This window comes from Oncorhynchus nerka, linkage group LG4 (genome assembly GCF_034236695.1).
Source record: "Oncorhynchus nerka isolate Pitt River linkage group LG4, Oner_Uvic_2.0, whole genome shotgun sequence".
NCBI classification, from domain to species: domain Eukaryota; kingdom Metazoa; phylum Chordata; class Actinopteri; order Salmoniformes; family Salmonidae; genus Oncorhynchus; species Oncorhynchus nerka.
Genome location: NC_088399.1, coordinates 75,647,060 through 75,668,775, shown reverse-complemented (window position 1 = coordinate 75,668,775; position 21,716 = coordinate 75,647,060). Strand labels below are relative to the sequence as shown.

At 45.9% G+C, this 21,716-nt stretch overlaps 2 protein-coding genes across 2 annotated transcripts in view; both read right to left on the bottom strand.

Annotated features, from left to right (window-relative positions):
- Positions 1-21,716, bottom strand: part of rpl14 (ribosomal protein L14) — a 155,305-nt gene that overhangs the window by 118,789 nt on the left and 14,800 nt on the right. The window lies entirely within an intron of this gene.
- On the bottom strand, positions 1,373-20,418 carry LOC115128597 (SNF related kinase a). Its single transcript, XM_029658561.2, has 8 exons — positions 20,160-20,418; positions 17,722-18,057; positions 16,141-16,359; positions 15,707-15,953; positions 8,878-9,019; positions 4,698-4,910; positions 4,047-4,181; positions 1,373-3,842 (listed from the first exon to the last, which is right to left on the bottom strand). The coding sequence occupies exons 2-8, from the start codon at positions 17,842-17,844 to the stop codon at positions 2,498-2,500; spliced, it is 2,424 nt and encodes an 807-aa protein (XP_029514421.1). The 5' UTR covers positions 17,845-18,057; positions 20,160-20,418; the 3' UTR covers positions 1,373-2,497.

Genomic DNA, 21,716 nt, shown 5'->3' with positions numbered 1-21,716 from the left:
TTTAGACTACTGCCACATTACACCTACATCTGAAGAACCTGCTGTTGTGTCTCTCTCCCCCACCATCTCTCTCTCTCTCTCTCTTCCTTTCCATCTGTCTCTCTCCCCCACCATCTCTCTCTCTCTCTTCCTTTCCATCTGTCTCTCTCCCCCACCATCTCTCTCTCTCTCTCTCTCCCTTTCCATCTCTCTCTCTTCCTTTCCATCGGTCTCTCTCCCCCACCATCTCTCTCTCTCTTCCTTTCCATCTCTCTCTCTCCCCCTTTCCATCTGTCTCTCTCCCCCACAATCTCTCTCTCTCTCTCTTCCTTTCCATCTGTCTCTCTCCCCCACCATCTCTCTCTCTCTCTTCCTTTCCATCTCTCTCTCTTCCTTTCCATCTGTCTCTCTCCCCCACCATCTCTCTCTCTCTCTTCCTTTCCATCTCTCTCTCTCTCTTCCTTTCCATCTGTCTCTCTCCCCCACAATCTCTCTCTCTCTCTCTTCCTTTCCATCTCTCTCTCTTCCTTTCCATCTGTCTCTCTCCCCCACCATCTCTCTCTCTCTCTTCCTTTCCATCTCTCTCTCTTCCTTTCCATCTGTCTCTCTCCCCCACCATCTCTCTCTCTCCCTTCCTTTCCATCTCTCTCTCTTCCTTTCCATCTGTCTCTCTCCCCCACCATCTCTCTCTCTCTTCCTTTCCATCTCTCTCTCTTCCTTTCCATCTGTCTCTCTCCCCCACCATCTCTCTCTTCCTTTCCATCTCTCTCTCTTCCTTTCCATCTCTCTCTCTTCCTTTCCATCGGTCTCTCTCTCTTCCTTTCCATCTCTCTCTCTCTTCCTTTCCATCTCTCTCTCTCCCCCACCATCTCTCTCTCTCTTCCTTTCCATCTCTCTCTCTCTTCCTTTCCATCTGTCTCTCTCCCCCACCATCTCTCCCTCTTCCTTTCCATCTGTCTCTCTCCCTCTTTCTTTCTCTCTCCTTTTCGCTCCGACTCACATTTTGTCCTTTCAATTCAGGCACTTTCACGTGGTGTATCTTTCTCTCATTCTCTCTCTTTCACTCTGCCTTTCAATACATTTCATCTTTGTTATCTGCAGTAGCAGTCTGTGCTTGGTTATATGTCAGCAAAGATTAAAACACCAACCCAACACAAGAAAACATCCAAATGTAACAGTTATATTGTAACGCAAACCTCACTTTCCAACAATGTCTCTACTCGATACCTTCTCGGTGGCACAACTGGCCAAGACATTGTCAAGTGGTCGGTGACGTGTGTTAGCGAGGCAGAGGAAGTAAGATCACTCCTGGTTGAGGAAGGGTGAGCAAGGAAGCGAATAATATTCACCCCTGTTACACAAACAAGAAAGAAACATAACAAAATTAACATAATTCTTATTCACATCAGTTTATTTTTATACATTACCATATACATACAGTACAGTACATAGGCTCAATACATATCTATTGGAATATATATTGTTGTGGTTGTTGTTGATGTACAATTTGTTGTGTGAGGCGGAGTGACATAGTTTTAGGCCATTACAGTGTCATAGTGCAGTACAGGTAGGGTGTTCTAGAAAGCAGTGTCATTCATTTAGCCAGCTAACTTTAAAAACAGTCAGATATATATATATATATATACATCTTAATTTTTCTGGTTCATTTTGAAAGCTAAACTGTTGTTGGTTGTCAAGTCAATTACACTATGCTAATTTCAAATCTATATTTCTGGAAAATATGTTATTTTAGAATATTTAGGACAGTTAGCTGGCTAAATCATTGATCCTGCTTCCTGGAACAGTCCCCAGGTGGATGTTTAAACTCTAGAGGTCGTCTTGTACAATAGAACACATGCACTGGCATCTATATACTTAGATAGTTAGATATCGCACAAGAATATGTCAAACACTATCACAACACTTGCAGGGGTGATACTGTTAATGTCTTGGCTTGGAACACTCTACGGGGTTGTAGTGGTCAGGGTTGGGGTCAATTCAATTTCAATTCAGTCAAATAAGGAAGTAAACTGAAATTCCAAGTCCAATTTTCCTCAATTCTTCTTTATGACAAAATTCAGTCTGAATTGACTGAATTTAAATGGCATTGAGCCCAACCCTGATAGTGGTCAGGGTCTGACTAGAACTCATCACAGCTCTACTGGAAGCACTGCTAATAGAAGTACTGTACTACTAAAGTACTACTTTGTATTTAAACATATTTACAGAGTCACGAATGGAGAGTGTGTGAAGAGAAGATGCCATATAATGTAGTTGTAACAGACTGCATTTCAATCAATTACAGCAGATGCCCTGATGGTTAATATGAGATTATCTTTTAAACTCATTTCATTCACAACACGAGGTCATGTCCCCACCTATTTTCAGTCAGCATTAAAATAACTGAAATATGATTGTCTAAAAACATGGATGAACTAAAGATTGTCATTGTGCAACAATAAGTATGTTGTTCCACCTCATGAAGGGGGGGGGGGGTGGAGAGGATGATCGATGTGGTCTATATGACTTGGCAGCAGCTGTGCGGTGAAGGGGGACAGAGCAGACCCTCTTTGGGGCTCCTGTGTATATTGACTGACATAGTCTTATCACTGAGAGGCATCTGTAGCACTCTGTTCTTCAGGTTCTGGTGATGCTCCCTGGCCAGGTCCAGCTCACTCAGCCTCAGTGTGCCCGAGGACGGGGCCTCGAACTGTGGGTCAGCGAAGTGGTCAAGGGGGTGGTGCTGGAGGTGGTGGGTCCCTCCGGGCGACGGACCCCCCAGGAGAGAGACCTTATCCAGGCTGCCGGTAGAGCCCCCCATACACATCCTCCACACTGGCTGGTCCTGGTGGTCCAAGCTCCCCCCCCTTACCCCTCCTCCCCCAGCTGTCAGGCTGTGGAACTGGGAGCTCAGGCATAGGCTCATCAGTTTCAGGCTCTCCACCAATCCGCTGGCTGCTTTGGCCGAGCCTAGTCCCGCCCCTGTACTATCAGCAGAGGGGCTTTCTCTTCCTCTGTTTCCCCCACCACTGGCAAAGCTAGGTCTTCCTTGTCTTGGTCCTGTTGTGTCCATGTCAGGTCTCCGCTGGCTCACAGAGTCATTGTCATCTCTCCTCTCTGAGGTGGGAGACGCCATGGCAACTGTTGCCACCTTGGTAACCGTTGCTGGGGACGACACACCTGATGACGTCAATATCCCACTGTGGAGGCTGAGGAAAGCTTGTTCTGGCTTGAACACACACTTCTTTCCTTCTATCATTCCTTCCTTCTCCTTGTCATCCTTCTCTACTTCCTCCTCCTCTCCTTCCTCCTCGTGTATCTGGTTGAGGACGGGTGCACTCTTACGAGAAGTCAGTCGGTTAGAGACAGAGGAAGGGGAGGATGAAGATGAAGCAACGTTATGCCGGAGAACCACCTGAGAAGGGAGAACCGAGGGAGACGAATCCTCCTCGTCCTCCTCCTCATCTTCCTCCTCCTCATCTAGGCTGAAGAGGCTGGGGCTCCGTGGTTTAGAGGGGGTGGGGGAGGCCAGGGAGCCCAGCCTGAGGGGGATGGAGTGGGGCTTGACTGGAGGCCGGAGGCCCCTGTCCTGGTGCTCTCTGGTTGAACCGACAGGAGGGAGTGATTTGTTTGTAGTGTGTGTGTCATCAGCCTGGAGGGTCAGAGTGTGTGTGGGTTGTGTGTTATTGTCCAACCGTCTGTGGTTGAGTTCCAGTAGGGATGTTTTGGGTCTGGGTCCGTGGTGGACCAGGCTCTCAGCACTGCGGGCGGGAGACTGGGGGCCCCCTGGGTGGGAGATGAGGGTACCCCCCAAACCGTCCCCCATGTCCTGGTGCACATCCACTCTGGTGGGCCAAGACTGCCTGAAGAGGGTTAAGCAGAGAGAGGGAGCAGAGAGTTTTAACAACATTTACTGTGGCAGCTCCCTCCCTCTCTGTCTCTACTTGTTTATTTACTGTGACAGCAGCACCCCCCCCCCCTTGGGCTGAGTGCAGTGCAGACTGACAGAAACACAGCCCACAACATTCTGCGTTGTGTGTGAGTGTGTGTGTTTATATTTACAGTACCTGAACTGGGCCTTGTGGCTGGGGCTGGACCATGTGTGGTTGTTCTGATCTCTCTCCTGTTTCTCCCTCAGTATCCTCTCTGCCAGCAGGAAGTATGTAGCTGTGATGTGGTTATACTGGTCAGACTCCAAGGCTCTAGAGAGAGAGGGGAGGTGAGCGGGAGAGAGAATGAGAAAGAGAGAGACAGAGAAAGGTAGAGAGAAAGAAAGGCAGAGAGAGCGAGAGAGGACACGTTCAGAACATACTTTATATACTAGATTACCATAACTACTAGCTACCCTCACCAATCTCACACAAGCAGATCAGAACCGAAACAGCGATGACTGCTGTCAGTCCAACGGAGAAGACAGGGGTGGGGAATCAATTTAACGCGACACCAGCTGCAGAACAGGCGCTCAGAGGGCTGCTAATGATAAATAAGCTGATGACGACAGTGGGGAAGCAATTTAGCGTCACGCCAGCTGGCATAGTGATGCGAGAGGACAGCGATACTGGACAGTCACTAATAATCATCATTACCAGAAGCTAATGACAGGACAGTCACTAATAATGATCATCACAACCTAATGACAGGACTGTGTGAACAGAAATGGAAAGGAGAGGCCTTTGTAGAATTACAGTACGTTCATTTTGTGTGTGTGCGTGTCTTACTCTGTGACTGTGTCCCTGTCTGCAATGCCACCTAGTGCCATTCGTTGGATAATACTGCCGTGCTCCTCCTCTGATAGGCTCCTGTACGACACCAGGGGTGTGGTCAGCTTGGTGGCAGGGGAGGGGTCGACTCCCTGCAGCCAATCATGGCCCTGGATCAGCTCCACAGTGGCCCGCCTCTTAGGGTCTCTCTGCAGCATACAGTCAATCAGACTAGAGAGAGAAGGAGAGATGGAAAGATAGAGAGGAGTGAGGGAGATGAAGGTGCAGTTAATTAATTATGGTAATTTCATTATTACATTTCGGTTACCATAGTAACTATAGAGGTTAAATCAAATCTTAATACAAGGCTTAAAGTGGAACTGGCAGCGTTTTAATTACTTTGCAGATATGAAACGAAACAGACAATCATAAAATCAGTAAAAAATATAAAATTCCCAGTTTATGCTTCAAAACCAACTTTATAAGAGGTTTTAAAAATAGGTTCTATTTGACCAAAAAATAATTGAAGTATGGTAAGGCATTGTTGGCAGAATAGATTGATGCAGTTCAATGCATGAATAATATAATTCACCAATCCATTTCTTGGTAGTCCAAAAAATATTGCAGTCAGGTTGTAAATCACAGATGGCCTTTTACATTGTTTGCTGCTTCCACCCATTCGGAATGCACTGTTTCAGTTTCAATGACTAAAACGGACAAATGTAACTAAGGCTGGGAACATCAATACAATCAAAATATCAAGGGCAACGATCACAAGTTAATCATAACGTGGCTAATAAGCTAGTGCACATGTGTCAAACACAAGCGATTATAAATGAGTCAACATTTGAGTCGTCTACTTTATGAAATTACAGCCTGAAGCGCTTACATCGGTGAATTCAACTTCAATTGCGCTGCTTTCGTGTGTTCCGTTTACAGTGTGCAGTGAATAGACACATGTCACATTCCTAGCTAGACTATTAAAATATTGCCGTCTGGCTTTGGTTTTTAAAGCTCGACAATGAATAACCAAATAACAAATCCTGCAAAAAAACACCATCCAAAGGACAAACATGTAGGTCTATTATAGAAACATTTGAGCAGTAGTCTCGGCTGGCTACTCAACGAAGATACACTTTGAGAGCACCACACAGCAATGGAGCATTCAACCGCAATGGTGATCAAATGAAAAACATGTTTTAAGTTTGAATGTTACAACAACCTATTGCTTCGTTTTTGTTATTTGGAGTTAAATACTTTTTTTATTAGGGTCGAACCATATTATGCACATCTGCAAGCATAGCAGCAAAGGCTGAACAAACATGATTTGTTTTAATATGTTAAAATGCTATATACAGCATCATATGTACATAGGTGTACTGACTGGGTTTGACAGCCCTGGGATAGTGTATCTATTTATGTAGCTAGCTATTTATTTATCAACCTAAATACATGGAGCCTAACATTAGCTAGGTAGCTAGCTGCTGGGAGAATGTCATGTCATTGGAGAGTGGGTGAGTGACCCACTTTTTCCCCTCTTATTGTTTTTTGGTAGCTACAGCTAGACATGCAGGTTAGCTAGCAAGAAATGTGAATCGTTTTGATAGCTTGCTATGCTGAACTTGAACAACTGTTATCCACAGTTAGCATATCTCTTATTTGTCAATCAAATGTATTTGGCATGGATCAAATGGACGGGCAGGCAAGTTCCCATTCAGTTGTCTGCAAACTGCAGAAGGACGAGCAGGCTACTATTCCCCATCGTTTATCAGTGCAATTTTGACAGACAACTAGCTGAAGCAGTTTGAGGGGGGTTATCTAATGTTCCCTCGTTAGATTTGAGCTCATCTCACTCTGGCTAGTATTAGTTGTTGATCTTGGTGTTGTTGATGTGCATAGGTAACAGCGGGGGAGAGAGCCTACATTTTCATGGTTGTTTGATCGAATAGGACTGTGAAGTTCCCAAATGTAGTAGGACTCCTGTGTTATTTACATAATTGCAGAAATCCATTCAGGTGTATTTTCTGGCTTTTGGTGAATGTGTTCTAATGATCTAAAGTCGCGCTGTTGCTACTGCCTGTAAACACACAGTCCAGTTCAAAGTGAATGATGGCAGGTCCTACTGCCTGTAAACACACAGTCCAGTTCAAAGTGAATGATGGCAGGTCCTACTGCCTGTAAACACACAGTCCAGTTCAAAGTGAATGATGGCAGGTCCTACTGCCTGTAAACACACAGTCCAGTTCAAAGTGAATGATGGCAGGTCCTACTGCCTGTAAACACACAGTCCAGTTCAAAGTGAATGATGGCAGGTCCTACTGCCTGTAAACACACAGTCCAGTTCAAAGTGAATGATGGCAGGTCCTACTGCCTGTAAACACACAGTCCAGTTCAAAGTGAATTATGGCAGGTCCTACTGCCTGTAAACACACAGTCCAGTTCAAAGTGAATGATGGCAGGCTAGAGTGCCAAATGGCTTATTTGCATATAGGCCTACTGTAGCTCTGATTGGCTATGGCGCACCGGTCTGCGTAGACTCCGGTCCTGGACAAGACAGATGTTTTTATTAGGTTTTATTTATTGCAGTGTCTTAATTGTCCAAACGCACGGCTGCTTTCCCACGCTATATTGCTATCTAATTTTCACAAATGCCTTAGTATATATACACATCATTCCCAAACATGAACTTATGAACACTTAGATATGGTCATTTTCAAGTTCTCGATTATCCGAAAGTATATAATAAAAAAAGCTGACATTCTTTGTGGGGATATATATGAACAGATTTGAGTAAGGTTTCATGTTGCTAAAAAGTTGTCAGTTCTACTTTAATAAATAGCGGCTTTGCATCTCGGATATGACTACCCCTGACAGGGCTAGCCTGGCGATGGTGTGATATGTATAATGAGGACTAGCCTAGTCAGAAGCCATCTGAACACACACACACACACACACACACACACACACACACTGCAGAGAGCTGTTGTTCAATACAGCAGCAGCAGAACAATGTTAAAAATAGATTAGCCTGATGTTTTAATGGAAACATCCGAGATACACTCAACTTAACACAGCATTGGGGCTGGGACTGGGGTACTACTGCAGAGGGAGAGGAGAGATACTGTCTTTTTATACTATGCCTCTCTCTCTCCACGTTCCCTCTCTCCTCTCATCCCCTCTGCTCTCCACGTTCCCTCTCTCCTCTCATCCCCTCTGCTCTCCACGTTCCCTCTCTCCTCTCATCCCCTCTGCTCTCCACGTTCCCTCTCTCCTCTCATCCCCTCTGCTCTCCACTCTCTCTCTCCACGTTCCCTCTCTCCTCTCATCCCCTCTGCTCTCCACGTTCCCTCTCTCCTCTCATCCCCTCTGCTCTCCACGTTCCCTCTCTCCTCTCATCCCCTCTGCTCTCCACGTTCCCTCTCTCCTCTCATCCCCTCTGCTCTCCTCTCATCCCCTCTGCTCTCCACTCTCTCTCCACGTTCCCCCTCTCCTCTCATCCCCTCTGCTCTCCACGTTCCCTCTCTCCTCTCATCCCCTCTGCTCTCCACGTTCCCTCTCTCCTCTCATCCCCTCTGCTCTCCTCTCATCCCCTCTGCTCTCCACTCTCTCTCTCCACGTTCCCTCTCTCCTCTCATCCCCTCTGCTCTCCTCTCATCCCCTCTGCTCTCCACGTTCCCTCTCTCCTCTCATCCCCTCTGCTCTCCACGTTCCCCCTCTCCTCTCATCCCCTCTGCTCTCCACTCTCCCTCTCCACGTTCCCTCTCTCCTCTCATCCCCTCTGCTCTCCACGTTCCCCCTCTCCTCTCATCCCCTCTGCTCTCCACGTTCCCTCTCTCCTCTCATCCCCTCTGCTCTCCACGTTCCCTCTCTCCTCTCATCCCCTCTGCTCTCCACGTTCCCTCTCTCCTCTCATCCCCTCTGCTCTCCACGTTCCCTCTCTCCTCTCATCCCCTCTGCTCTCCACGTTCCCTCTCTCCTCTCATCCCCTCTGCTCTCCACGTTCCCCCTCTCCTCTCATCCCCTCTGTTCTCCACGTTCCCTCTGTCCTCTCATCCCCTCTGCTCTCCACGTTCCCTCTCTCATCTCATCCCCTCTGCTCTCCACTCTCGCTCTTCACACATCTATGGGCATGAAATATGCAGCAGCTACAGAGTACTTTCAAATGGAGTGTGTCTGTACGTGCATGTGTGTGACTCACTCTCTGCAGGATGAGGAGATGTGTGATGCTACTGTATATTTACAGTCCATGATCATGGTGAGGGTCTCACTGTCGTTGGCCTCCTGAAAGGGTGGATGGCCACACACCAACATGAACAGAATCACCCCCAGACTCCAGATATCTACAGAGACAGAGAGAGAGAGAGAGAGAGAAAGAGGTTAGCCCCTCTTATTGGTCCTTCATATACCTGGAGAAAGGTGTATAGCTACAGCTACATTTCACTTGAGAAACAGTTAGAGAGAGAGAAAGGACGAGTGAGAGTAAGAAAGACAGACAGAGAAAGAGGGAAAAAAGATTGAGGGAGAAATACAGAAAGACTAAGAAAGAGATGCATGGTATTGTATGTTCTTTCCACTGACCTACATAAGAACAACCTGCTCCTACTCAGAAGAAGCATGAATCATCTGACCAGGACACTTCCATAAATACACACACTGGCCTAGGGCATCTGCCTGACCACACACACACACACAGAGACACACACACACACACATTAACGTTCCGCTCATGCATGGATACACGCCCACACACATAAGAACCAACACACATGCAGGCACACACACAAAGTGGGTTTATGTTCATCCTTCAATGTCTCTAACACACATCATGTTACAGTACATGAAACAGTTCTCTTATTCAGAACAACCATTAACAGAACAACTATCTACACACACACTGCAGTAAGAGAGGACAACAAAACATTGCTATCGCCTGTTTTCACGTCACCAGGTATTCTAGCAACCGTGCCCCCAGTCCCTCATTACCTTGTCATAGGGCAAACAACTTCCTGGATAACTTTATTTATAAACCCGTGGGCTGACAGCCTCTGGATAACTTTATTTATAAACCATCTGGCTGACAGTTTATTGGATACATATTTAAAAGAGAGCTTGTCACAGTGTCTCTCTTATTAGCTTTAGAACTGCTATTATTGAGACAGTTATGTGATGTAACACCCTCTGCATCCTCTATTACAGGCCTGGTGTTAAGATACAACCCTCTCCCCATAACAATCAGTGCCCCTACCATTTCCTTAGACATCCCTCAACCTCTGCCAGATGGGCTACATTCAGCAATCACCGCATTGCTGAGTGATATCAACAGCACACACACATAACCAGAGGCGTCAGCAACTACAAACACAAATCGGATCATCTGCTCAGCACAAAAGAGATGGATAAAATAGAGAGCAAGACAGAAACTGGCCCTGCGTCTCCACTCAGTCAGAAAAATGTGAAATTCTCCCTCTTTCTTTTTCTCTTTCTTTCTTTCTTTCTTTCTGGGTCTGAAGCCTTGGCCTCTGGGTGCAGGGGATGAATACTGATTCCCTTTGTCTCTCTCGCTCTCTTTCTTCCCCTTTCAGTCTCTCCCCTCCCCCTCTTGTTTTCCCTCTTTCTTCTTCATTTTATATCCATCACTTAGTCCCTCTGTGAGGTGTCGTTACACCAGAGGTGCTGTTACACCAGAGGTGCTGTTACACCAGAGGTGCTAGGAGAAACACATTAATGGTGTAGAAACCAATTTCATTGTGTATTGATATTTGATTTGGGAGTTGTTATCTACCTCTTCTCCATTCAGAAGATAATAGATAGAGTGAGATATAGACCGGATAGTTGCCTAGAAGTTAGAGAGGCGTGCGAGCAACCAGAGGGTTGGCAGTTTGAATCCCGGGTCCGACGGGGAAAGTCTGGCGCACCTCTCTCCAAAACCTGTATATGTATCAGGGGTTGGAACTGGTTCAGGGATCAGATCCTAGAACGAAAGTGATCTATACTGTTCCGGAACAGAATCGTTATTTTAAAAAGCATAGTTAGCTAGCTCTGTTCCAACGTTAGCTATGCAAACCCTTTGAAGTTCAAAGACATTCAAAGTTCTTTCATAGAAGCCGCTCCTCCGTAGGTATAATTTTGTGGGCCTAATTCAGATAATAGCCTCTGGCTACAAGGTCCAGTCTGAACTTAAGTGTCAAAACAACAAGAGGCTCAGCGCTTCAAGCCAACCTTGCTTTTCCACCCTCAACGTTCCAGTTGCATTTCGTGCCCTACACTTGTCTGTCCAATGCATGTAAATAGCTTGCCCGCTCCAGCCAGAACTGTTTCGGTCGTTTGCTTTGTTATTTTAGTGTTCATTAAATAAATATGGACACATACCACGCTGCACCTTGGTCCTCTCCTTCCAACAGCCGTTACAATAAATTGTTACTTGTTTTTGGGTTTGAACCGGTTCAGAACTTTATTTTGCTGGTCGGAACAGCGGAACGGAACAAAAAAAATAATGGTTCTGTTCAGAACAAAACAATTGGAAAATAATTTGGGTTCCAACCTCTGCATGTGTGTCTTTCAAAGGTGTTGGGTTGAAAGCTAAAGTAAAATTTAGGTTGGACCTTGTGTTGACCAATACATTTTTTATTTAACCTTTATTTAACTAAGTCAGTTAAGAACAAATTCTTATTTTACAATGATGGTCTACCGGGGAACAGTGGGTTAACTGCCAACCATCTACTTCCGTCTACTTCCGGCGCCGACAGAGATGGCCGCCTCGCTTCGCGTTCCTAGGAAACTATGCAGCTTACATTAGTACCCCAGGTCATCTTAGGTTTCATTACATACAGTCGAGAAGAACTACTGAATTTAAGAGCAGCGTCAACTCACCATCAGTACGACCAAGAATATGACTTTCGCGAAGCGGATCCTGCGTTCTGCCTTTCACCCAGGACAACGGAATGGATCCCAGCCGGCGACCCAAAAAAACGACTTCGTAAAAGAGGGAAACGAAGCGGTCTTCTGGTCAGACTCCGGAGACGGGCACATCGTGCACCACTCCCCAGTATACTTCTCGCCAATGTCCAGTCTCTTGACAACAAGGTTGATGAAATCCGAGCAAGGGTAGCATTCCAGAGGGACATCAGAGACTGTAACGTTCTTTGCTTCACGGAAACATGGCTCACTGGAGAGACGCTATCGGAGTCGGTGCAGCCAGCTGGTTTCTCCACGCATCGCGCCGACAGAAACAAACATCTTTCTGGTAAGAAGAGGGGCGGGGGCGTATGCCTTATGGCTAACGAGACGTGGTGTGGCCACAACAATATACAGGAACTCATGTCCTTCTGTTCACCTGATTTAGAATTCCTCACAATCAAATGTCGACCGCATTATCTACCAAGGGAATTCTCTTTGATTATAATCACAGCCGTATATATTCCCCCCAAGCAGACACATCGATGGCTCTGAACTAACTTTATTTGACTCTTTGCAAACTGGAATCCACACATCCTGAGGCTGCATTCATTGTAGCTGGGGATTTTAACAAGGCTAATCTGAAAACAAGACTCCCTAAATTGTATCAGCATATCGATTGCGCAACCAGGGCTGGCAAAACCTTGGATCATTGCTATTCTAACTTCCGCGACGCATATAAGGCCCTGCCCCGCCCTCCTTTCGGAAAAGCTGACCACGACTCCATTTTGTTGATCCCTGCCTACAGACAGAAACTAAAACAAGAAGCTCCCACGCTGAGGTCTGTCCAACGCTGGTCCGACCAATCTGATTCCACACTCCAAGACTGCTTCCATCACGTGGACTGGGATATGTTTCGTATTGCGTCAGACAACAACATTGACAAATACGCTGATTCGGTGTGCGAGTTCATTAGAACGTGCGTTGAAGATGTCATTCCCATAGCAACGATTAAAACATTCCCAAACCAGAAACCGTGGATTGATGGCAGCATTCGCGTGAAACTGAAAGCGCGAACCACTGCTTTTAATCAGGGCAAGGTGACCGGAAACATGACCGAATACAAACAGTGTAGCTATTCCCTCCGCAAGGCAATCAAACAAGTTAAGCGTCAGTATAGAGACAAAGTAGAATCTCAATTCAACGGCGCAGACACAAGAGGTATGTGGCAGGGTCTACAGTAAATCACGGATAACAAAAAGAAAACCAGCCCCGTCACGGACCAGGATGTCTTGCTCCCAGGCAGACTAAATAACTTTTTTGCACGCTTTGAGGACAATACAGTGCCACTGACACGGCCTGCAACCAAAACATGTGGCCTCTCCTTCACTGCAGCCGAGGTGAGTAAAACATTTAAACGTGTTAACCCTCGCAAGGCTGCAGGCCCAGACGGCATCCCCAGCCGCGCCCTCAGAGCATGCGCAGACCAGCTGGCTGGTGTGTTTACGGACATATTCAATCGATCCCTATCCCAGTCTGCTGTTCCCACATGCTTCAAGAGGGCCACCATTGTTCCTGTTCCCAAGAAAGCTAAGGTAACTGAGCTAAACGACTACCGCCCCATAGCACTCACTTCCGTCATCATGAAGTGCTTTGAGAGACTAGTCAAGAACCATATCACCTCCACCCTACCTGACACCTTAGACCCACTCCAATTTGCTTACCGCCCAAATAGGTCCACAGACGATGCAATCTCAACCACACTGCACACTGCCCTAACCCATCTGGACAAGAGGAATACCTATGTGAGAATGCTGTTCATCGACTACAGCTCAGCATTTAACACCATAGTACCCTCCAAGCTCGTCATCAAGCTCGAGACCCTGGGTCTCGACCCCGCCCTGTGCAACTGGGTCCTGGACTTCCTGACGGGCCGCCCCCAGGTGGTGAGGGTACGCAACAACATCTCCACCCCACTGATCCTCAACACTGGGGCCCCACAAGGGTGCGTTCTGAGCCCTCTCCTGTACTCCCTGTTCACCCACGACTGCGTGGTCACGCACGCCTCCAACTCAATCATCAAGTTTGCGGACGACACAACAGTGGTAAGCTTGATTACCAACAACGACGAGACGGCCTACAGGGAAGAGGTGAGGGCCCTCGGAGTGTGGTGTCAGGAAAATAACCTCACACTCAACGTCAACAAAACTAAGGAGATGATTGTGGACTTCAGGAAACAGCAGATGGAACACCCCCCTATCCACATCGATGGAACAGTAATGGAGAGGGTAGCAAGTTTTAAGTTCCTCGGCATACACATCACAGACAAACTGAATTGGTCCACCCACACAGACAGCATCGTGAAGAAGGCGCAGCAGCGCCTCTTCAACCTCAGGAGGCTGAAGAAATTTGGCTTGTCACCAAAAGCACTCACAAACTTCTACAGATGCACAATCGAGAGCATCCTGGCGGGCTGTATCACCGCCTGGTACGGCAACTGCTCCGCCCACAACCGTAAGGCTCTCCAGAGGGTAGTGAGGTCTGCACAACGCATCACCGGGGGCAAACTACCTGCCCTCCAGGACACCTACACCACCCGATGTTACAGGAAGGCCATAAAGATCATCAAGGACAACAACCACCCGAGCCACTGCCTGTTCACCCCGCTATCATCCAGAAGGCGAGGTCAGTACAGGTGCATCAAAGCTGGGACCGAGAGACTGAAAAACAGCTTCTATCTCAAGGCCATCAGACTGTTAAACAGCCACCACTAACATTGAGTGGCTGCTGCCAACACACTGACTCAACTCCAGCCACTTTAATAATGGGAATTGATGGGAAATTATGTAAAATATATCACTAGCCACTTTAAACAATGCTACCTAATATAATGTTACATACCCTACATTATTCATCTCATATGTATACGTATATACTGTCCTCTATATCATCTACTGCATCTTTATGTAATACATGTATCACTAGCCACTTTAACTATGCCACTTTGTTTACATACTCATCTCATATGTATATACTGTACTCGATACCATCTACTGTATCTTGCCTATGCCGCTCTGTACCATCACTCATTCATATATCTTTATGTACATATTCTTTATCCCCCTACACTTGTGTGTATAAGACAGTAGTTTTGGAATTGTTAGTTAGATTACTTGTTGGTTATTACTGCATTATCGGAACTAGAAGCACAAGCATTTCGCTACACTCGCATTAACATCTGCTAACCATGTGTATGTGCCAAATAAAATTTGATTTGATTTGATTTGTTCAGGGGCAGAAAGACAGATTTTTACCTTATCAGCTCAGGGATTCGATCCAGCAACCTTTCGGTTACTGGCCCAATGCTCTAACCACTAGGCTACCTGCACTAGGCTACCTGCCGCCCCAATAAAGTGATATTAATATTAATTTATTAATACTATAACCAGCTAAGGCACTACCCTCTGCAACACCTCTGTCGTTAGTAGTCTGATAGTTGTGAAAGTGTCCCAGTTTGGACCCCAACCTTGCTTGGCAGACATTCTATTGGGACCAATTCAGTCAATACAGGAAGTAAACAGAAATCCCAATTCCACATTTTCAATTAGAAAAAAAATTGTCTTGGAATTTCAGTATACTTCCTAACTGTATTGACTTTGAAATGGAATTGACCCAAAAGCCAACTGCATGTAAGGGTCATTATTAGCCTGGTCTGTTAGAGGATCTAGCAGTTCACCTGGGACAGATAGAGGACTGTATGCACTTTTCCCACTGGGAAGAATACACGCTGGACTATGGATTCTGGAGTTTAACACACACACGTGCACACACACGCACACGCACACACACGTGCACACACGCACACACAAAGCAAGACAGAAATCGAGCGAGAAAGAGAGTGCGAGAGAGATGGAGAGAAAGACAGAGAAATCACAGCACCACACAGAAAAGGCAGTATGTCTCAAATCTTTCTGAAGTAAAGATTGCAATAACAACCTGCCACTGTTGATAAATCACAACAAGCCAGTCTGAAATCAGTCCCTTCATACATACAAATACAGACACACTCCTACACACACACACCCTCCTTCCCTCCCCCCAACACAAACACAGTTCCCCCAACAGACACTCACCCACAGCGGGTGCGTCATATTCATCTCCCAGCAGTATCTCTGGAGCAGAGTAGGCCAGAGAGCCACAGGAGGTGGCCAGGTTCTCCCCTGGCTGGAACTTGTTGCTGAAGCCAAAATCAGTGAGCTTGACCAGGCCCTGCTTCTCAAAAAACACCACGTTCTCTGGCTTCAGGTCACGGTGCACCACGTGGAGCTGGTGGCAGTAGGAGATGGCATGGACGATCTGGGCAAAGTAACGCTTCGCCACCTGGAGGGAGGAGTTAAGACATCTTCAGCTTTAGTGATGATGATCATGATATTATGTTTTTATAGGTAGGGTGTTTACAATGCTGCTGTAGTCCTTTTTCATTACACACACACACACAAGGGGTCTGGTCCTTTTTACACACACACACACCCCTCCAAACCCACACACTCCCCCACCCACCACACACCTCCTCTGTGAGTCCTCCGTCGTGCTTCATGATGCAGTCGTACATGTCCCCTCCATCACCCAGCTCCAGGATTAGGTAGAGCTTGGTCTGCGTGTCGATGACCTCATACAGACGCACCACGTTGGGGTGTTGCACCAGCTTCATACACCTGACCTCCTGGAACAGGTGAGCTCTGGCTACTGGGTCCAGTCTGGACTTATCGATCACCTTCACGGCTACCTGGAGTGGAAATAATGATTATTATTATCATGTTCCTCATCAGAATCATCATCCTTCTCCTAGGACATATAGCCACTGGCTACAAGGTCCAGTCTGAACTTAAGCGTCACCTTGATATGGAATTATAATTACAGGATTGCTAGCCAATCAATTACTTTACATTAATCAATCAATTTACTACCAGTAGAAACATTTAGAACCAGTAGTATTCCCTCTGGACCAGAAATGCAGTATCTTCCCAGTCAGGAAAATAACCTCACACTCAACGTCAACAAAACAAAGGAGATGATCGTGGACTTCAGGAAACAGCAGAGGGAACACCCCCCTATCCACATCGACGGGACAGTAGTGGAGAGGGTAGTAAGTTAAGTTCCTCAGCGTACACATCACGGACAAACTTAATTGGTCCACTCACACAGACAGCATTGTGAAGAAGGCGCAGCAGCGCCTCTTCAACCTCAGGAGGCTGAAGAAATTTGGCTTGTCACCAAAAGCATTCTATTACTATTGCCGCCTGGTACGGCAACTGCTCCGCCCACAACCGTAAGGCTCTCCAGAGGGTAGTGAGGTCTGCACAACGCATCACCGGGGGCAAACTACCTGCCCTCCAGGACACCTACACCCGATGTCACAGGAAGGCCATAAAGATCATCAAGGACAACAACCACCCGAGCCACTGACTGTTCACCCCGCTATCATCGAGAAGGCGAGGTCAGTACAGGTGCATCAAAGCAGGGACCAAGAGACTGAAAAACAGCTTCTATCTCAAGGCCATCAGACTGTTAAACAGCCACCACTAACATTGAGTGGCTGCTGCCAACATACTGACTCAACTCCAGCCACTTTAATAATGGAATTGATGGAAATTGATGTAAAAATGTATCACTAGCCACTTTAAACAATGCCACTTAATATAATGTTTACATACCCTACATTACTCATCTCATATGTATATGTATATACTGTACTCATTTAAACTGCTGCATCTTGCTGCATCTACTGCATCTTGCCATCTTTATGTAATACATGTATCACTATGCTACTTTATGTTTATATACCCTACATTACTCATCTCATATGTATATACTGTACTCTATACCATCTGCTGCATCTTGCCTATGCCGTTCTGTACCATCACTCATTCATATATCTTTATGTACATATTCTTTATCCCTTTACACTTGTGTGTATAAGGTAGTAGTTGTGGAATTGTTAGGTTAGATTACTCGTTGGTTATTACTGCGTTGTCGGAACTAGAAGCACAAGCATTTCGCTACACTCGCATTAACATCTGCTAACCATGTGTATGTGACAAATCAAATTTGATTTGATTTGAAAAGACCAGGCAGACAGACAAGCTACCTTTTCTCCCGTGAAGACGTGGCGTGCTAGTTTGACCACGGCAAAGTGTCCTCGTCCCAACGTCTTGTCCAGGTCGTAGAGCCCGGCGATCTTCCCATCGTGACCCCTCTTGAACCCTGCCATGGATGTTGGGGATTGGGATGAAGTTGGCCCTATATGCTGATATAAGATCAGTTTTGCATTTTAGAGTCTGGATAGTTGGGACGGTGAACTGATCCTGGATCTGTGCCTACAGGAGACCTCTACCGCCGTATGATGAATTTGGCTTTAGATTCTGATCTTAGATCAGTCTTCTGCTAGTGAACTGGAACTCATGGTGCAGTCTGCGTTCCAGCCCTGTGAGAGCGAAAGAAAGTGCGGGTTAAGGGGGAGAGAGGGAGGAAGGGGGTGGGAAGACAGGGGAGAAAGAGAGTTGATCATTTTCACACACATAGGAACCATTCCAACCACCATAGAGAAGGTTTAGGCACACACACGCATGTCTGATTATACAATACTTCTTCCAGATAGGCGAAATGTTCCCCTTACAGGAATTCCTGCTCTGGTGCCAAGAACCACAGAGACATGACCGAACTGCTCCCAAGAACATTCCTAAAAAGGTGACTATTCAGGTGTGTCCGTGTGTGTGCACGTATCCACCTTTTTGCATTCACATTCTCAGATCAGTTCAGATGAACATGGCAAGGGAAGAAAGGACATTTCAGACTACTGGTATGAACCCTAACCCTGCCCTGGGTAGGGCAAGGCTACTTCAATGTGAGGACACATTCCAACCAGACAGGCAGGCAAGCAGTAGGGTGTTGTATAACTGTTCCAGTAGTGTGTATTGATTACCCTGTACGCACAACTGTGACACACTGTACTATGAAGGGTCAGGGTCTACATTTCCAATAGACACTTCAACCACTCTCCACAATGTCAGCAAATATATACTGAACAAAAATATAAATGCAACATGCAACAATTTCAAAGATTTTACAGAGTTACACTTCATATAAAGAAATCAGTCAATTAAATTGATCCAGAGGATCCGAAACATGCTTAATGGGTGACATGTCTGGTGAGTATACAGGCCATGGAAGAACTGGGACATCTTCAGCTTCCAGGACTTGTGTACAGATCCTTCTAACATGGGGCCATGCATTATCTTGCTGAAACATGAAGTGATGGTGGCAGATGAATGGCATGCCAATGGGCCTCAGGATCTCGTCAGGATATCCCTGTGCATTCAAATCGCGATCGATAAAATGCTATTGTGTTCGTTGTCTGTATCTTTTGCCTGCTCATACCATAACTCCACTGCCACCATGGGGCACTCTGTTCACAACGTTGACATCAGCAAACCGCTCACCCACACGACGCCATACACATTGGTCTGCGGTTCTGAGGACGGTTGGACGTACTGCCAAATTCTTTAAAACGATGTTGGAGGCCGCTTATGGTAGAGAAATTAACATGAAATTATCTGGCAACAGCTCTGGTGGACATTCCTGCAGCCAACATGCCAATTGCATGCTCCCTCAAAACTTGATACATCTGAGGCATTGTGCTGTGTGACAAAACTGCACATTTTAGAGTTGCCTTTTATTGTCCCCAGCACAAGGTGCACCTGTGTAATGATCATGCTGTTTAATCAGCTTCTTGATATGCCACACCTGTCAGGTGGATGCATTATCTTGGCAAATGATAAATGCTCACTAACAGGGATGTAAATAAACGTGTGTACATCATTTGAGAGAAATAAGCTTTTTATGTGGAACATTTTTGGGACCTTTTATTTCAGCTCATGAAACATGGGACCAACACTTTACATTTTGCGTTTATATGTTTTGTTCACTGTATAATAACTGCATTATTAATAATGATTTATTACTAATATTTAATAATTATTGTTTTTCTTATTTAAGTAGGATATGGCAGAAGAAAAATCAACAACCCTGGCCTGGCATTACAAAGCTGACAAACAACAACTGCAGAACCCTAGCTACTATTTTTGGAAGACTAAATAATTGAGATAAGTGACTATATTTTGGGGACAAAATATCTGGCCTCCCTGTAGGCTATCGGAGTGTGTCACTCTGCCAAGAGGTCTGGACCTTTATGGCACAGTGTTCATGTCAACACAGGACAACGCATGTGTCAACCCTTTCTTCCTCATCCAAAATGTGACAGGCTGTCAAAGCTATATGGTGAATGCTATTTGTTACCGACAAAGAAACCCGCAAAGCCATGGCTTTTCAATGGCATTGGCGAGGTAGGCAAGCGCAGTGTTGATACACAAATAAAGGTACAGTATAATTTTAATAGTCTACTCTACACAGTATAGGCTGATGGGCTTGTTTGGCAGATACAAAACATAAGGACGCCACTAAAAGCAAATACATAAAGATCCTATAGGCTACCTGTGTGTGGACGGTTACGGTATTTAGTTGACTTACCGCGCTGCGGTGAGTTGCAATGTAGGCTAATTCTGACCTTCCCGCTGCGTTCATTCGTTATAAGTCATTCAATGCAGACTGCCTCGAAGAACGACCGTCGATTAGGCAACTAGGCTGTACAATGTGCTCTGATAACATCAGTCTTCAGCCTTGTCAATAGCACTAGATTTAGTTAGATTGAGCACTGAAAATAACTGCGGCTAATTCAAAGCTTCCGTGTGTGAATCTGATAGATGCAGCAGTTCTCTCGCTCTCTGCTTTGGGGCGCATCGGTTCTAGTCATCTCTGACGTCAGAAGTACGTAAACCTGCAAACATCAACAACAAATAAACCACACCAGATGTATTTCTGTTTTTAAATTGACACACACACGACATATTGAATAAAAACTCGAGCACCCTCATATCAATGCAAATAAACACAAAATGGGAAACTACTAGCCCAAAACACTGTAGAGGCCTTTATGCAGGTGCAGTGTGAGTATGTGTAGAGTGAAAGAGCAGGGAGGAAAAAGTGTAATTCATTCAACATCTCCACTCCCAATATTCCAGTCCTGGCCATCATTGTGCCAGAGGAACCTTGGTGATAAAGTCAACATAGCAGAGCAGAGGAGCCTCATCTAAGGGTTGGTCTTACTGGGCCCTCCTTGTTCTGCTCTCCTCACTCTCACATACACACACAAACTTAAAGTTCCTCGGGGGACACATCACAGACCAACTGAAGTGGTCCACCCACACAGACAGTGTGGTGAAGAAGGCGCAACAGCGCCTCTTCAACCCCAGGAGGCTGAAGAAATTTGGCTTGTCACCTTAAACCTTCACAAAAGTTTACAGATGCACAATTGAGAGCATCCTGTTAGGCTGTATCACCGCCTGGTACGGCAACTGCATCACCCACCACCGCAGGGCTCTCCAGATGGTGGTGTGGTCTGCACGACGTATCACCGGGGGCAAACTACCTGCCCTCCAGGACACATACACCACCCATGTCACAGGAAGGCCAAAAAGATCATCAAGGAAACAACCACCCGAGCCACTGCCTGTTCACCCCGCTACCATTCAGAAGGTGAGGTCATCAAAGCTAGGACCGAGAGACCGAAGCTCATTTTCAATCTCAAGGCCATCAGACTGTTAAACAGCCATCACTACATGTACTCGACACTTTATTAATGCTACTTTACTCATTCAATATGTATATACTGTATTTTATACCATCTATTGCATCTTGCCTAAGCCGCTCGGTCATTGCTCATCCGTGTATTTATATGTACATATTCTTATTCCATCCCTTTACTTAGATTTGTGTGTATTAGGTAGTTGTTGTGGAATTGTTAGATTACTTGTTAGATATTACTGCACTGGCGGAACTAGAAGCACAAACATTTTGCTACACTCGCAATAACATCTGCTAACCATGTGTGTGACCAATAAAATGTTATTTGACTCACACACACACACAGTATATGTTTTACTATCCTTGCGGTGACCTAAAATTGATATGCATTCAAAATCATATTTTCCCTACCCCTAACTCCTACCCCTAATTGTAACCCTAAAC

Bases quoted from the DNA above. Each gene is read 5' to 3' on its own strand.
- LOC115128597 (XM_029658561.2), bottom strand. From the start codon at position 17,844: ATGGCAGGGTTCAAGAGGGGTCACGATGGGAAGATCGCCGGGCTCTAC. The intron at 16,360-17,721 runs GTAGCTTGTCTG...TTTCCACTCCAG, and splicing joins ACGTCTTCACGGGAGAAAAG to GTAGCCGTGAAGGTGATCGA. The intron at 4,911-8,877 runs GTGAGTCACACA...TTCTCTCTCTAG, and splicing joins ATCTCCTCATCCTGCAGAGA to TCTGATTGACTGTATGCTGC.